Source organism: Leucopleurus acutus (genome assembly GCF_964270905.1).
Source record: "Leucopleurus acutus genome assembly, chromosome: 2".
Classification (NCBI taxonomy): Eukaryota; Metazoa; Chordata; class Mammalia; order Artiodactyla; family Delphinidae; genus Leucopleurus; species Leucopleurus acutus.
Window position 1 is genome coordinate 142,863,522 of NC_139143.1, and position 18,869 is coordinate 142,882,390.

General features: G+C 35.7%; 1 protein-coding gene across 2 annotated transcripts in view; it reads right to left on the minus strand.

Annotated features, from left to right (window-relative positions):
- Positions 1–18,869, minus strand: part of HOOK1 (hook microtubule tethering protein 1) — a 67,503-nt gene that overhangs the window by 45,456 nt on the left and 3,178 nt on the right. Inside the window, exons 1-5 of one of the 2 annotated variants that reach the window (XM_082833284.1) lie at positions 14,889–14,905; positions 14,608–14,693; positions 7,662–7,734; positions 4,550–4,600; positions 3,088–3,220 (exon numbers count right to left, since the gene is read on the minus strand). In XM_082833284.1, the coding sequence (XP_082689410.1) occupies positions 3,088–3,220; positions 4,550–4,600; positions 7,662–7,734; positions 14,608–14,630 (280 nt within the window). In that variant the 5' untranslated portion in view covers positions 14,631–14,693; positions 14,889–14,905. Of the gene's footprint in view, positions 1–3,087; positions 3,221–4,549; positions 4,601–7,661; positions 7,735–14,607; positions 14,694–14,888; positions 14,906–18,869 lie in introns of those variants that run through there. The other variant, XM_082833283.1, reaches the window with a different exon arrangement.

An 18,869-nucleotide genomic window follows, 5' to 3' on the forward strand; every position in this document is an offset into this window, starting at 1 on the left:
CCGCGGAGCAACTGGGCCCGTGAGCCACAACTACTGAGCCTGCGCGTCTGGAGCCTGTGCTCCGCAACAAGAGAGGCCACAACAGTGAGAGGCCCGCGCATCACAACGAAGAGTGGCCCCTGTTCGCCACAACTAGAGAAAGCCCTCGCACAGAAACGAAGACCCAACACAGCCAAAAATAAATAAATTAATTAATTAAAAAAAAACAATTACAATAGTAACACCAAAAAGCACTGATCACAGATCACCATAACAAATATAATAATAATGAAAAAGTTTGAAATACTGTGAGAATTACAAAAATGTGACACAGAGACATGAAGTGAGCAAATGCTGTTGGAAAAGTGGTGCTAATAGATTTGTTGGACATAGGGTTACCACAAACCTTCAATTTGTGAAAAACACAATAAAGCAGAGCTCAATAAAACAAGGTATGCCTGTATTCAGTGAACTCTTAAGATCTAAGCTCAGAAAGTTTCATTTATCACCTACTTAGTTCATTTCAGGGAGGTTTTCAATGAAGAGACTTATACAGCTTCCTGCAAACACCTGCTCGACATTCACCAAGTTTCACCTTAAGGAGATCCTTATACCTTAACACACACACACACACACACACACACACACACACACACACACACACACACGTGGGAGCGCAGTAAGTTGATTCTGTCACAATTAGAAGTGATGAATCATGAGAGTTTTTCCTGTATTTGCAGGTTTAGATCGACAGCAACTGTATGTTCTCCACCTAAAACAATTTTCCAAAAGTTTTAAGGATTTATTATTTTCTAATGCTTTTATTGTTTTAATGATACTCTGGAAGACTTCTAAAAGTTCTCCAAATCTCTCTTTTATTTGTGAAGCCAAGTACTGGAAAAAAATTCTGATAGATTCTGGTATGCACCCGACCACTAAATTCTATGGGTGTGTGTGTGTGTTGGAGGGGGAAGAATTAACTAGATGAGGCACAAGAAATGGAATGATTTCTTTTAACTGGATTTGTTGGATAATGGAGTGTTTCAAGTCTACTGAAACCTTCATAAAATTTTTCTCTTTCCACACCAAGATAAACAGGGTACTGTTAACCAAATTAGTTAATTCTTTCAAGATTAAGACTGCTGCAATACCTTTGAATCATTTTGAAAATCAATTCTCACTGAAAAGTATAAATATGTGGAAGGTGGTTTATATTATGGATGTGTTTTGGTTTTACATTTTAATTAAATTACTACAAGTTTTTTTTCCATTTATCTGCTCACTCCTAAAAATTGAGACCCCAGACACATACCTCCAAAAATAGACCCAATCAGATAATCCTGACTTTCAAAATAATGAAAATTAAACTATTTCTTTATATTTATTACTTGCTAAACTTTATATACCCAGGAATTGAGCCTCCTTTTAAAAATTCGAGGTCAAAATTGCTAAGTAATGCTTAGAACTAAATTATGAAAATACTACATATTATATCAATATTTATAGGAGGCAACAAAACAAGAGAAAATTATAGCTTAAAACATCAATTATAGTTTAGAATAGAAAGAATTGATTAATTCACAATAGAAGCAATGAGATAACAGAATAGATATTAAATAGTACAAACAAAATGAATCAAAGCCCAAAGTTGGTTCTCTGAAAAAGACTATTAAAATCAACAAACATGCTAAAGTTAAGCAAAAAGATGTTATAAATAACCAGTAACTGAAATAGAAACAAAGCATTAAATAGAAAAATAAAAAGGATCACAGTAATAGAAAATTGCTAATTCATAAAAGAATTACTATTTGTCAATTTGTAGTTAAAAATATATAGAAGTTTTAACTTTCCATAAGAAAACGTTTCTTACTTTCATTAAAAAAAAACAGAACAAAACAACAGAAACATAGAGACCTTTGACATTATCTATGAGAAATAAAAGCCTATGGAGAAGTACTGACTTGCCCTAGAAAAAAACCAGCCAGTTAATAATAGAGATGGACTAATATGAAAGTTTTCTGATACCAAAACCCTTTTTTATGATAAACTATAGCTGATTTCATGTGTTTCATTTTTCTCCTTCCTGAATTGATTCTTACTGAATTTATCTTGTCTCATATGTTCTCTTCATTAGTTAGATAACACTGAATGTGTTTTCTAAGGTTCTGACTTAAAATGTTTTACAAACTTCAGCACCCAACATTCTTTTATGAAGGTGATGTCCTAAGGCCAATTTTGGATGCAAAAAACATCAGCATCAAAAATGTCATCACCCAGGGCTTCCCTGGTGGCGCAGTGGTTGAGAGTCTGCCTGCCGATGCAGGGGACACGGGTTCATGTCCCGGTCCAGGAAGATCCCACATGCCGCGAAGCGGCTGGGCCCGTGAGCCATGGCCGCTGAGCCTGCGCATCTGGAGCCTGTGCTCCACAACAGGAGAGGCCACAACAGTGAGACGCCCTCGTACCGCAAAAAAAAAAAAAAAAATGTCATCACCCAGACTGATGCAAGCCCCTCAAGGAAGTAGACCTTGGTCTGTTCAGTTCACATTTTATTCATTACATTCAACCAAAAATGTTCTTTTTGTACTCAGCAGGATATGGGTCACTGTGTTCATATATACCAACAAAGCACACCAATTCCATTTATATCATCAGACTGCTTATCTTTATCTGGAGGATACTTTGGAAGCATTCTTCTAAAAAGAGCAGAATATCATCTGAAGAAGCCTGGAAGTAGCTGCATAATCATTTATGAAAATCTGAATCAACCTAAGGTTCTGTCTCTCACATGTTAAAGAGATAAATGTATCAAATAAATAAGTACAATTTTTATTGAATATCCACTAAGTCCTAAGCATTGATTAAATTAACCTAATTAAAGTATATTTTATTTAGCCACTGAATACGAATCTCAGAATCTAGGTACAGTTAGGATACTGAAGATTTATAGCTTTTTAATTGCAGAGCTGTGCTCGAATTCAGATCTTCTGGCTTACATTTCAGTGTGCTTTCCACCAATCTACAATAGTACATTTTTATGCAATTTCCTATAGCAATGTAGGTTGTCTCTAGAAAGTAGATATCCTCAAATGACTGAAATTCACTTACCTTGCTTCTTTTCACAGTTGACAGCACAACCTAAAATAAGCTGGAGCAACCTCCCAAGCTCCACAGAATCGGAACATTCAGTTATTTGGTTTAAATCAGGGATAAGTTCTTCAGAAATCTGTTGTCCCAAAAACTGCAGTGTTGAAAATAAATTAGATCACTCATTTATGTAGGCTACAGAGAACTGACTACACTGAATTATTGCAAGGAAAATAAATTATAAATAGGTTCACGAAAAGACTCAGATAAATTAACAAATGATAAACCCACAATTACTGACTAAAACCAGTTAGTAAAGTTCAAGCAACCTCCCCAAATTTTGAGAACCAACCAAAAGCAACTAAAATGGTTTTATAACAAATATCCTTTACCCCACGGTCAGAAAGAGGAATTGTTTAAGAAGCCCCTGGCCTGATCTATTATGATAAAACTTATGCCTTTCCATAAAAAAATAAACAGACTTAAGTCAAAGAAAATTCATAATATTTTGATACATGTTCAATGAATAGAGAACCATAAAATAAACCAAATGAACAACAAATCTAATGGATTAATCTTTCCTGGCTCTATCTTTTTTTTTTAAGATTGCTTTTTTCTTTTTTCTTTGGCTGTGCCATGCAGCTTGCAGGATCTTAATTCCCCGACCAGAGATTGAACTCAGGCCCTGGGAGAGAAAGTGCCACGTCCTAACCACTGGACTGCCAGGGAATTCCCAAGATTGTTTTTTGCAAGAAACTAAAAAGTATTCTTGCCATTAAAAAAAAACCCAAAAAACTTCAAAATGAGTTTTAGGCATTAATGAATTGAAAAATTTTAGTTCTAGAATTATTTGGAAGAAACTGCAAGTTCAATTGTATGAAAACTTTAAAAAGTAAAAACAAAATTCTTTAATGGCAAAACCAAACCAAAAACTTTTACACATTAAGCAATAAACATTCTGATATCAAATAATCCTGCTAGAGAACTTCTTAAGACGCTGAATAAGAAAAACAAATCACTTGAATAATGCATTATCTAATGTGACTTTAATACTACTTTTATTTTGCATTTTTTCCCAATTCACTTGCACAAGCATAATTTCATAGTATGTCTTTGCTGTTATTTACATTGGAAAGAAATATAAAAACAACGCTTTAAATAGAAAAGTACTTTAATTTAGTTATAAGGTCTACTTTATAGCACTGCATAAAATCAAATTATATAAAGATGAACGTAATTTTATTTGAGAAAAAATCAACTTAAAGAGTATCAATATAGAAACATTATTTTACAAATCAATATATTACTTTTTAGCCCCTTTACGTTAACAAAATTTGAGTGTTCTAAAAATGGAAAAATCATATTTCAATTATGAATTATATACCAGTAAAATGTTATAAACAAAAAGCCAAGTCATTTTTCAGTGTCAATATAATTATCACAGAGTATTTTATATTTAAACAAAGTCAAATGATTTTCATACCTCATTGTAATAACCCATAATTCCTTGAAGTACCTTCTTTAAATTACTAGCCTAATGGAGGAAAAAAAATAAATTATTTAATATTAACAATGAAATAAAACATATGCCAAGGTGAAATACAATAAAAACTTCCTGATAAAAATGACAACAGAAACATATATTAGAGTTCTATAACTACAAATACATGATTTTTAAACATCAAAGCTTTATTCAGAGTTTGATTATAGAAAAAATGTCTTCTTCCTTAGATAGTTGAACTAGAGTGATTGTATTTAAAGTGAGCCACAACAAACTCAAGTACCAACTTAAAAGATTTAGCTATGAGCATGTCCACCTTCAGTCATGAGTGAGTAACTGGATCTAGACTTACTCTCCACCACAAACAACCAGAAAACAGGACAAAATACAAGGAATATTGTTTTCAAGCTTTAGCCAAAAGACAATATAGAACTCTAATTTCTAAGAGAAGGAAAACAAAAAAGATGAGCCCTACACTAGTCTAAGATTTCTCTCTAGAGGCAATTTTCATACCATGGCACAGGGAGGTGGAAACAAAACAAAGCCTGATGTTCTCGTGGAGTTGAGAAGATAGACATCAGAAGTTCAGGAAGGTCGAGGTAGTTGGGATTTGCAGGGCAGATAAATGAAGAGGTGAGAGCTTTGGAAAGAAATCTCCATAGTAGTCCCTTTGACTCTTTGGCTGAATACTAATTTGCATGTGCATGGGTGAAACTCAATGAGATGAAACAAAAATGATTTCCGAGGAAACAACAATCTAGGGAACTATAAGCTGAACAATTCCTTGAAGATTGCACAGGGCCAGAAACTGCTAAAATTCCCACCAGTCAGAGAGAAGAGATCATGACTATGCTAATACAGACAAGCATTCACTAAAAACCCCCAAAAGGTAACAGCTTAGTAGTGAGTCTAACCTAGCCCTAGAGGAGAAAATAACTCTAGATCTGCCTTCCATGCCCCCAAACCCTGAAAAGATCACACTGATTCACAAGTATCTTAACTGCCTGTAAGAACAAAGTCCAACACTCTTTAAAAGAATACAAAAAACCCAGCACTCAATAATAAAATTCACACTGTCTAGTGTCCAATAAAAAATTACTACACATGTGAAGAAGCAGGAGTATGTGAACTATAATTAGGAGAAAACTCAGTCAATAGAAACAAGCCTAAAATGAAAGATGAAAGAATTAGAAGATAAAAAAGTTAAAACTGTTAGTTTAAAAATGTTCAAGGGGGGCTTCCCTGGTGGCACAGTGGTTAAGAATCCGCCCATCAATGCAAGGGACACACGTTCAAGCCCTGGTCTGGGAAGATCCTACATGCCGTGGAGCAACTAAGCCCATGCGCCACAACTACTGAGCCTGCGCTCTAGAGCCCGCAAGCCACAACTACTGAGCCCGCGTGCCTAGAGCCTATGCTCCGCAACAAGAGAAGCCACCGCAATGAGAAGTCCGCGCACCACAACGAAGAGTAGCCCCCGCTCGCTGCAACTAGAGAAAGCCCACGCACAGCAATGAAGACCCAGTGCAGCCAAAAATTTAAAAAAAAAAAAAATGTTCAAGGGTTTAAATAAGAGGAATATAAGAAAATATTTTTTTTTTTAAAAAAAAGAACGAAATAAAGAGACTGTCAATGGATAAAAAAGCAAGACCTAACTATTAGGTGACTATATCACTTTCAATATAAATACACAGAGAGACTAAAGAAGAGAAAAAGATATAATAGGCAAAAATAATCTTTAAAAAACGGGAGTGGTACATCAGTATCAGACAAAGTAGACTTCCAAAAAAGAAATATTACCAGGGATAAAAATAAGTCATTTTATAATGATAAGTAGATTCATTCAACAAGAAGACATAAAAAATTAATGTATATAAACCAAATAACACAGATTCAAATTACATGATTAAAAAATTAGAATTAAAAGGAGAAATTGAAAAATCCACAATCATCATTAGAGATCTGAGGACTCCTCCCCCCTTAACTGATAGAATAATCAGACAGAAAATCAATAAAGATACAAAAGTAAACAGTACTATCAACAAAGCTGTAATAATCCGTATTTGTAGGACTGCAAAATACATGTTGTTTTCAAGTGCACATGGAATATTCACCAAGACAGACCATATATTAGGTCATAAAATAAGTCTTAGTAAATGTAAAAGAATTCAGAGTATGTTCTCAAAACAAAATGGAATTAAATTAGAAATTAATAAATAAAAGAAAGATATGTAGAAAATCCTCAAATATTTAGAATTTGAAATACCTACTTCTAATCTACCCAGGGGTCAAAAGAAAAATCACAAGGGAAATTACCAAATATTTTGATCTAAATGAAAATAAGAACACAGTATGTTAAGATGTGTGGGATGTGGCTAAGGCAATGCTTACTACTAGGGAAAAGTGCTTAAAGCTGATGACTTAAGCTTTCACCTTAAGAAGCAAGAAAAAGAGCAGATGTCAAGAAGAAAGGAAATAACAAAGAAGAGAAAGGAAATCAATAAAACAGAAAACAAAAGCTAGTTCTTTTCAAAAAAAAATTTTTTAATTGAAAAACATCAAGCCAGATTTATCAAGGAAGAAATAAAAAAGACAAATTACCAATATTAGAGAAGAAAGAACAGAAACAATTCAACATCCACCAACAGGTGAATGGCTAAGCAAATTGTGGTAAATCAGTGTAATGAAATACTACTCAGCAAAAAAAAAGAAATAACTACTAATACAGGCAACATGGATGAGTCTCAAAAACAATACATGAGTAAAAGAATACCAAAGAGTTCATAATATCTGATTCCATTTATATGGAACTCCAGAAATTAAACCAATACTGACTGAAAGCAGACCTGTGGCCACCCAGGGCCAAGTCAAGAGTGAGGATTAACTGGGAAGGGGCATATGTGCCTGTTTTTGCTTAATGGAAACGTTCTATATCTAACTATGATGGTATAAGAACATACACAAGCGTCAAAACTCAAACTATACACAATAAAATGTACTCTTCAGTTAATTTAAAAAATAAGATTTAGTTGAGCTTAGTGCTAATTTCAGACCACTGTTTGGATCAAGTACTTCTAGCATTCATTCTACATACCTTTATTCGCCAGTTGTCACCGATATCCTCTTTAATTCGGCTTAACCAAGATTCATTGAACCAAGCTACATCACTATAACAAAAATACAAATGTTGAACATTAAAATGATTTTATTTCATGAAAAATACCAAATTTAATCAACAGATTCAAAGTTATTTTCCATCTTAAAGCCTGTCCTTAATAAGAATAGTAAATATTATTTGAAATGAACCCACTGAACTTTTTGTTATTCCTAAGGGTTTCTTCTGGAGTTTCTCATAGTAAATTAATTAAGTCATTAACATCTTCAATTTAACAAACATTTACTAAATATCTCATACTAGGCACCCTGGTAGGTAGATGTAAAAGTCCCAATCCTAAAGGGAAAAAAAAGGAAAACATTTTAACGTGTCTACTATGTATCAAGCACTGTGCTTGATGTTTTTTCATATTACTTCATTTAAATATCATAGTAACTTGGCACAGCAACCATTATCCCCAATCTTACTCCTCAGTGAACTGAGAATAAGACAATAATTTTCCCCAAGTGACACTAGTACATGGCAAAGTTTAGTATTAAGTCCGATATTGACATTGAAGGCCAAGACAAAGAACTGCTATACCAAATTTTTATGTATTCAATAAGGCCTTGAAGAATAACACCCGATTATAAATAGTGAACTACAATAATAGATTACATTCTTTTTTTTTTTTTTTGCGGTACGCTGGCCTCTCACTGTTGTGGCCTCTCCCGTTGCGGAGCACAGGCTCTGGAGGCGCAGGCTCAGCGGCCATGGCTCACGGGCCCAGCCGCTCCGCGGCATGTGGGATCTTCCCAGACCGGGGCACAAACCCGTGTCCCCTGCATTGGCAGGCGGACTCTCAACCACTGCGCCACCAGGGAAGCCCAATAGATTATATTCTAAACAAATACTTGGATGCTTGCTGTAAGAGTAAAATGAAGATGAATAATTTATTATCCTGACTCTTAGAGAAATATCTAATAAAGGGAGAAAGTAAAGAGCACAAATAACTATACTCAAAGGAGAATGTGATAAATGCTTTGAGGAGTAAACAAACACCAAGAAATTACAGAATGTTAGTACTAGAAGAGGTCTTACCTAAATTTTTACTTTATAGATAAGCCAACTAAAGTGAGGGTAGAAATTAAAGAGGTTATTTCCAAGGCGGTATCCTGAATTTAAAGATGCAAAGCTGAAAACAGTGCCTAGTTTTTCAGCAATCATTCTGCCTCAGATGTGCTAAAACAGAAGATGCCACTTCTGACTACAGTAACCAGAAATGGCTTCACCATTTTCAATTCATTCTTTGGAATTTGTAACCATTTTCTTTTGAGCAAATTAATGTTAATTATTTTCGACTTTTCTCAGATGCTAAGGCTATAATTACCAAAATAACTTGGCTAAGTGTATAAATGGTATATTTCTAACCAGGTATTTACCTGAAAAGACTAAATTTATTTAGTTAATGAGTCAAAACTCTCAAAGTAAATTTACTTTCTTTTGACATCAGTTTAAGTTGAAGAGGTATGCCAGTTGCAATGGTTAATTTTATGTGTCAATTTGGCAGGGCCCCAGTACCCATATATCTGGTGAAACATGCTTGGATGTTGTAGTGAAGATGTATTTTAGATGAGATTAACATGTAAATCAGTAGGCTCTGAGTAAAGCTAATTACCCTCCATAATGTGGTTGGGCCTCATCCAATCAGCTGAAGGCCTTAAGAAAATGACTCACCTCCCCTGAGAAAGAGTAAATTCTGCCAGTAGACTGCCTGTCGACTCTAGCTGCAACATCAACTCCTCCCTAGATCTCCAGCCTGCTGGTCTACCTACTCTGTGGGTTTTGGAGTTGCCAGCCTGCAAAATCACGTGAGCCAATTCTTAAATTTCTGTCTCATCCTGTGTGTGTGTGTGTGTGTGTGTGTGTGTGTGTGTGTGTATGTGTGTGTGTGTGTACATATACACATGCGTATATATACATATCTTATTGGTTCTATTTCTTTGGAGAACACTGACTACCTACTACACTTGTCTTCTGACCCTAAAAAAAATCTTCATATATGATTCTATAATTCTATAATTCCATTGTAATTACCTTTAGAAAATGGATCTAGAGATAACCTCTTCTAGTGAGAGTGTTTCCTCCTTTTGTCTACTTGTCTTCCTTCCCATCTCAAATCAGCTTTAGCCCTATGTCTTAGAGTGTGCTCAGGCTGCTACAGCAAAATACCACTAGATGGCTTAACAGAAATTTATTCCTCACAGTTCTGGAGGCCGGAAGTCCAAAATCAAGATGCTAGCAAGGTAGGTTTCATTCTGAGATCTCTAGTTGCTATCATCTTGCTGTGTGCTCACATGACCTCTTTTTTGTATGTTTATAGACAGAGAGTGAGCTCTCTGAATTCTCTTCTTATAAGGAGTTCAATCCTACTGGATCATGTCTCCCCACTTTTATGACCTCATTTAACTTTAATTATTTCTGTATAGACCCCATCTCCAATATAGTTAAACTGGGGGTTTGGGCTTCAACAGGAATTTTAAAGGGACACAAACATTCAGTCCATAATACCCTAACTGAGAAATACTTTCTAACTTCTCCATAGAAATCTAACTCCTGTTCTCTTATAAACAAATCCATCCTTCTCAAACAATTATAACTGCAGCCAATCTTTCCCACTATTAAACTTTATATCCAATCTCAGAACATTCAGGACATATCCTTCTTTTACGTTTTTGCACTGCCACATCTACGTGCTTTAACTGGACTCTTGGCCCTAACAATTAGCTCCTTTTTTCTAGTATTTCCCAGAACTTCAGTGAAACTTAAGAGACACCAAATAAGAAGGGAACACAAGACTAAGGAAGTGAAATGTGGTCTTAACTGTTTTCTAATAAAACTAAGTAAGAAACACTACAGGATTATTTTTTAACTCCACCCATGGTTATTTGTCTTCACAATTCTACCAACTAAATATAGGTAGTAATTAACACCTACTGGTTACTAGACACAACATAGCTGTGTTGCTTCAGTGGACACCCTGACACCATTCTTCGTAAATAATCAAAAGGCCTTGTGTGCTTAGCACATCAAATTGTGATCTGTACTTTGGACATGCACATCTGGCCTCTCATTTATTAAGACTCCAAAGTAAAAGTCTATCAGGAGGGGTTCAACATACTAGGCTGAAATGATTACAGTTGACTGAGGGCACTGGCTTGAGTCAGGCCAAAGTGATAAAAATATGGGCTTTGCAATTTTACTCATTATTTGACTTACTGAAGTCATTTCACCTTTATAAACCTCTGTTTCCTCACCTATAAACTGAGGATAAAAATAATGCCTACCTCACAAAACAGTAATAAAAATTAAATGAAATACCATATGTATAGGGTATAGAACAATGTCTTACATTTAGTAAATACTCATATGTTGGCTTTCATGATTTATTATTTTAAATGCTCAAATATCTGCTGAATGAATGAATGAACAAGTAAGTGCATGATACTTGAGGTCTCTGGATATTCTACATTCTGTCTCATTCTTCTCCCTCTCATAAAAATGTCTAGTCAAAGACAATAGAAAAAAACAGAGAAATTATCTGGTGCTTAAAGTGACAAAGCTAAAAAGTAGCATGCACTATTTATAGCTGTTATGGGTTGAATTATGTCCCCAAAAAAGATGTGTTCAAGGCTTAACCCCCACTACCTGTGAATGTAACCTTATTTGGAAATAGGGTCTTTGCAGATGTAATCAAGTTAAGATGAGGTCACACTAAATTAGGGTGGACCCTAATCCATTATGACTGGTGTCCTTCTAAGAGGAGAAGAGACACAGAGGGAAGACAGCCGTGTGAAGACGGAAACAAAGATTGAAGTTATGATGCCTCAAACTAAGGGATGCCTGGGGCTACCAAGGACTAGAAACAGCAAGGCAGGATCCTGACCTAGAGGTTTTGAAGGGAGCACGGTCCAGCCAATACCTTGATACTTCTAACCTCCTGAACTCGTAAAGAACAAATTTTTGTTGTTTTAAGCCACCTAATCTGTGGCACTGTTATGGAAACCATGGGAAATGAATACAGTTGTAGTTATAATTTTCCCCCCATGTGTCTTTAAAATAACAACAGTTTCTGCATTTAAAAAAGAGATACATATTATGTATTAAGACTTAAGAAAACAATTAAAGAACTGTAGAATCCTAGCAACAATTCCATGGCTCACCATGTCTAAGTCATATACTTTGGGAATTGATTCTTTTTTTTTTTTTTTTTTTTTTTTGCGGTACGCTGGTCTCTCACTGTTGTGGCCTCTCCCGTTGCGGAGCACAGGCTCCGGACGCACAGGCTCAGCGGCCATGGCTCACGGGCCCAGCCGCTCCGCGGCATGTGGGATCTTCCCAGACCGGGGCAGGAACCTGTGTCCCCTGCATCGGCAGGCGGACTCTCAACCACTGCGCCACCAGGGAAGCCCTGGGAATTGATTTTTAAGATTTTATTATTTAGAAGCATACCTGCCTCAGGTAACTAATGAAAGAATTATTCATTAGATTTTGCTACTTCCTTAAAAAGCAAAATTTTCCTTCTCATTTTCAGTAACAACTTTGATGTGAGTCACAACAGCCATCAACGCAATACATAATAAATTGGAACATATATAAAGTGCTTTGAAGTGTTCAAAGAAATAAGGTAAAATTTGCTTTTTTTAGCAGGAATATTATAAACTGACCCAACTAGGGGAAAATGTACGCTATAAGTTTCACTGTCTGGATCCAGACTTCTGAAAAGCTTACAGAAGAGGAAGGGGGTTCAAAAAGAAAAATAAATTTAAATTGGCTCTTATACTATAAGGAGGTGTAGACATCTAAGTACATGCAAAAACAGACAAATGAAACAAAAAAGAGGTTTAGGCCCAATTTTAGGTCATTTGTTTTATTGTCATTTGTTTTATGAAGAATGAGAGCTTTCTGATTGGTTGGCTATTTTATTATTCCTGCAGAAAAGCTATTAGAAGACAGTAAGAGACAAAAGAGAGAATAAAAAAAGAAAAATCAGAGAGACAGAGGATCAGCAGTAACAACAGAATCCAACACATTATGTAAGAATGAGTTGGTGATAAAGGATATGGTTTAACTAAAATTGACCTGACCCTACTCTAAATATCAGGTACAGTGCTAGCATACAGGAGGTCAAAGAGCCATATGTATCACCATATAATAGTAAAAACAGGTCTCGTCTACTGTGTTGTGGTGTAAAGCTATTAAAGACACTTCAATACATATAAATGACATCTTTGGATGGCACTGTTGAAGTGAGTGAATGCTCACCGGCCTTACACCTATACCAAAACAACATAGCTGCGTCTACACCAACACGCACAAGAATGAGAAAAGGCCAGGTCGTATGTTCTAATGACAAAAAACAATGATGACTTTCCCAAATCATCAAGAAAGGACCATATTCAGAATTCTTAGTTCTGACCAATTAAATCACTTTGAAACCAATTAGGGTATAAATAAATAATTAAGAAACATTTTTAAGAAAGCAGGGGAGTAAGGCATATTTTAGAATGACTGCCAAAAAGAATGTTAACATGCTAAATTTATCTTTTAAAGTGTTAATCTTGAGTTAACCATAAAATCTGTCTATTCAAATTAGATCATTTTGAAGATTCCAAGTAACTAAAATTATGATATTGTTTGAAGTTGTTTTTCTAAGAGTGGTAAAGAATTTTTTCTAATCTATCTACAGAGTTTTTCAATGTCAATCATAAAAAACCTTTACAAAATGATGGCAATAATTAAATAATTTCTGATATATAAAACCATGTAGCAGAAATAGGAGTCTGGTCTCACTGAAGATATATTACCATGAAAGTAAGCTAATACAAAATCAGTATGACTATTAACTAATAAATTATGACCACAGGGCTTCCTAGGTGGCACAGTGGTTAAGAATCCACCTGCCAATGCAGGGGACACGGGTTCGAGCCCTGGCCGGGGAAGATCCCACATGCGGTGGAGTAACTAAGCCCGTGCGCCACAACTACTGAGCCCATGTGCCACAACTATTGAAGCCCGTGTGCCTAGAGCCCATGTTCTGTAACAAGAGAAGCCATGACAATGAGAAGCCCGCACACCGCAACAAACAGTAGCCCCTGCTTGCCACAACTAGAGAAAGCCCGTGCACAGCAACGAAGACCCAACACAGCCAAAAAGAATTAATTAATTTTTTAAAAATTATGACTACAGAATAGGCCCTGTACAGAAGAGTACAACTCATATTGTAGATATTATAACCCTAATCCTTATACGATGTTTGGCAAAAATTATGAAATAATGGATTTAGGAACTTTTGATATTGTATAATTATATAAAAGGGGCCCAACCCAAACAGAATCACTTTATTGGTTAAGGTACCCAGCATTTGTGACTTAAAATGTCATTTACACAACATTTCATTATTGGTGGATTCATACAATTATGATTATTAATTCAATATAGATTTTAAATTAATATTTTTTCCAAATCCAGTATTTCCTGCTTCAATTATCTCAAAAATAATAATCTCCATGTATTGATATCTTAAGATGACAACAGAATAACTGAAGGAAACATTACAGTATAAGAAATTATATCACTCATTTAACCTATTTCTTTCTCAGTAACTATAACTTGTGAACATGACCAGAACAAGTTTAAAATTAACATCTCTTGAATAGATAAGAACCCCGGTTGCTCATTTAATTAAGATGTATCTCTATGAACAAGCAAGAAATAATCAGGTGGTAAAATTTTTTGTTCCTTACATGCAAGAATGCCTTGGCAAAATATACCTGTCATCACTGGAAAGGATAAAGTTTCAATAACCTTTAGAACACAAGTCTAAATTTTCTTCCTTGAAATTGGGTTTACAATTATTTCAGGAAGAGTGTGGAACACTACTTACATTTGATGAAGAACTTGTGCCATGGCAACTCCATTAGTCAGCTGTTTCACATCCTGACAAGGTGCAGCAGTATTGAATGTCTGCAGCTAAAATGACATAAAGCAAGTTACTTAACTGCTTTACTCCCCTCCCCCCTCAATTTATATACATGAATGAATACTAGAGAGAAAACTGTTTTGTTTAAATAGACCCTGCCAAACAAATGAAATTATACTAATATGTTTCTATGACTGTTATATTTTCATAAGAATACTTAACATTTCATAAAATCATTACCATACCTAATAGTCAAACGTATTGATGTCATGTATGAAGTACTTCAGAATTTCTGAAAAACACGTGTAGAACTCTTAAGATAGTAATAGTCTGTGTTTTGTCAATTTTTAGGAGAATAACATCAGGAAAAGAATTTTAAGATAACCTAACATCTGCAAGTTAAAATTTCACTCATATCATTTGGTAGGAAAACAAAAGCTAGAAATGTCAAGTCTAAAACTACCTAGTTAATCAATAAGCTCTAAATAAGGCAGGACTTCTGCCTGTTACCAACAGTTACCCTTAGAGCATGAACAGTCCAGGGCCCACCAATCACGTCAAGTTGTATCTATCTAGTTTGGCTTTAGATGCTACTAACTTTTCAAATCTCTGTGTGTTAAACATTCATGTACATTTTAAAAATAGAAGTGAAACAGTGGCAACTCTTCCCAATAAGCAAATACAAGATAGAGGAATTTTTTTAAAGCAAATTGCAACAGAGCTCAATGGATTATATACTTTCTCGAAGTCTAATCTCAATCCATAAATATCTTAAATTAAATATACTATGATTCTCTATTCCCTCACATATTCATCTCCTTTACTATTCAATTATAATTCCTTAGTTTACCACCATAATACACCTTTAGTGATTGTTGTATTTTGAGATTCTACAAATCTGTCTCCATTATCCTTATACAAAGTGGAAGAATGACACAAACTACGTAAATCTAGCCACAGTTACTTTCAAAGCACAAAGATAGATACTTTACGGAGCTTCTACTCTACATAGGGCACTGTAGTATAGGAAGGAGTTACAAGGGAAAAACACCAGGTTTCCACTCTCAAGTAGCTTCAATCCAGAGTTAAGGAGAGGAGAAAAAGACACAAATCATTTGCAGAAGATGTCACTTCTAGTCTCATGACTGCAGTATGCACAAAATGTTCCAAAATATACAAGAGTCAACTAACCTAATTAGGGCTTGTATTTATTAAAGACTTCTTAGAGACTTATTTATTAAAGACTTCTTAGAGATGATTCCAATGGATGATCCTGAGTAAAGAAAGGGCCAGGGGAAGGAAACTTCAGGAAATAGCAACATGATAAAAGCACAAGTACAAGAAAAGACATGGTATTTTTAGGTAACATGCAGTTCAGTATTGCTGGATTTCTCTGCATGTTCAGTTGTTAAGGGAGACAACCAAGGGGGTAAAAAACAGGCATGCGTCAGAACTCGGGGTCATGGCAAGAAACTTGGAATTATCCTTAATGGTATTATCTATATCATGGGGAAACAGTAGAATAGTTTCTACCTCACAAGTTGGTTGTGAGAATTAAATAAATTAGCAAACACAGTGTACTCAGATCAGTGCCTGGCACGTGGTACAAACTCAACAGCTGTTAGCACATTAGCTATGAGTCAGGGTTTCTCAAAGTGTGGCATCTAAGAACAATATGTAACAGAATCTCCAGACAAACTAAATCAGAAAATCCCCAAGTGATTCTTATGTACATCAGTTCTTTAGAACCATTGCTCTGGGTGATGAAGAATCACTAAAGAGTAACAAGGAAGAGACATCTTTAGTATGTTCTGGATAGTAGCAAGAGTGACACAGAGAATGGGAGAGAGTAGCTTTATGCTTGCTCAGTTAGAAGGCTCCTGCAATGGTCTTTTTGACAACATGGAATGCTAAGATTAGTTAGGGTAATGCTGACTAACAGGACAGCGTGAATTCATGGAATATTTAAATTATAAAATAAGAAGGATTTTGCAGTTGGGTGGATGTACAAGGAAGAAAAACCCCAGGGTTTAGGGCATCTTTAAAAGGAAGATAATCATATACGTTCGGGTAAAATGTGGCTCCCACTTCTCAACCCTTCCTACTTACACATTACATCATTAAGTTTCTACAAAATGGATATGATTAGTGATTTTAAGAAGGCAATTTCATGAGACACAGAATATTAGGCAAAATAGTAAAGAAATATGTAAAAGGAGTAAATACACTGAGTGCCTCATGGTCCACCACGCCCAGATTAAGATCAATTTCTTCTTTTTACAGCCATGAAAAGTATTTCTTGGAAGCTCTTAAACTAGTTGCAAAATAAATTAGATAACAGAGAACGTCACTTCATTTGGCTAAATTGAAAGACTTTATAACCAAGAAATGTGAATGAATATAAAGCTCAGTGAGGGGAGTGAAGCCAAAGCAGTGGGACAAAAGAAAATGTACCCTTTCAGACTACTCTTCATAGAGGTGAAGATGCAAAAGTCTTTTGGTGAGTGACCCAGAAAGGACAAACAGGGCTTCCATCACTAAACACAGTGCTCTGGCAAATAGCATCTTACTTTCTTCTTTATTTTTAAATAAAGCAAACAATCAGAAATGTGGAAATGCTGTTCCTGAACTGCTTCAATATAAACGTCAAAGAAATCAAGGAAGAAAAGGGGTTTTCACCACTGATACCCAACAAAAACTCAACTTTGGGTCAACTTTATTCTCAAATTATTCTCAAATTCTCTTCCGTCAGCTGCTCATTTCAGAAAGAGAATCACTGCTGTGAGTTTTAAGATCTTCATAAAAATGATTCAGCCTTTTTTTTTTTTTGTAACTTGGGCATACATTCGGTATTAGTTTTTCCTTCACCGGCATGTTGAAGGCAAAGAATGAAAGAACCACGTAAACCATTAAGGAAAGTCTGGTCCAGCACTCTAACTTTATTGAAGAAATTAAAGTCCAAAGATTTAAAATTTTCAAATCACAGAGCCAAAAGGCAGAATTAAATTTATCTTCACACACGTACTTCAAACTCTCTCTACCATGTAAATGATGCCCAAATTTATCCTTCAGCCCTGAATTTTTTGCTAAGTAGCAGTATAACATTTCTAAGAACTAATTATTTTAAGGTGAGCTCCAAATCATAAAATATAACTTTTAAAGAACTGCCAAAACAGGCATCTCTTCACCTAACCAACTTTTCTTGATGACCTCTCTGTTAAGGATGGTTCTATTGTCCTAGAACAATGTCCAGTACTGAAAGAACACAGTTTACTACCAGCTGTCTTCTCACTTCCATTATAACGTTTTTTGTGGTTTTTTTGCGGTACGCGGGCATCTCACTGTTGTGGCCTCTCCCGTTGCGGAGCACAGGCTCCGGATGCGCAGGCTCAGCGGCCATGGCTCACGGGCCCAGCCGCTCCCTGGCATGTGGGATCTTCCAGGACCAGGGCACGAACCCGCGTCCCCTGCATCAGCAGGCGGACTCTCAACCACTGCGCCACCAGGGAAGTCCCATTATAACGGTTTTTTAATCTTATATCTCCTACAACTTCCCCTCAACACGTAACATTACTTAGCTTGGCAGGGAGCACATTCATTAAGAGTCCAGGGATATCATGACAAAGGTGTCTTCCATTACCTTCTTTCAATCTATCCTCAAAGAAGACTATTACGTTACTGCTAGAAGTTCTTCCCTGTGTCTGGAAAACTCATTTCTCTTGATTTCTACTTGCTGAAATTCATCAATCCTCTATGAAATAGTTAAAAATTTATCCTAGGTATCTACAAAAACCTATATACTTAGTGGTGAATAACGTATGGTGAAATACTAGTCTCTGATGTCAGGACCAAGACAAGGATATTTACTATCATCACTTTGATTCAATGTTGTACTGCAGATCCTAGTCAGTTTTTGTTTCTGGGAATAAAGCAGAAAACAGGTCAGACAAGAGCTCTGACCCCAAAGTGCAAACGAGATGACTTCAGAAAATGTTAAGTGTTACAGACACAACAAAAAGGGGTTAACAGGTTACAATGGGATAGGAGTAGGAGACAGGTAGGTCACTCACTGTCACAGACTGTCTCTGAAAGATGACAAGAGACCCAAGAACTGAATGGTGAGAAGCCAGCCAGCCATTGGAAGAACCAGAAGGAGGATATTTTAGGAAGAGGGAAGAGAAGTTAAAAAGCCCTGATGCATTAAAAAAAAAAAAAAAAAAAAAGAG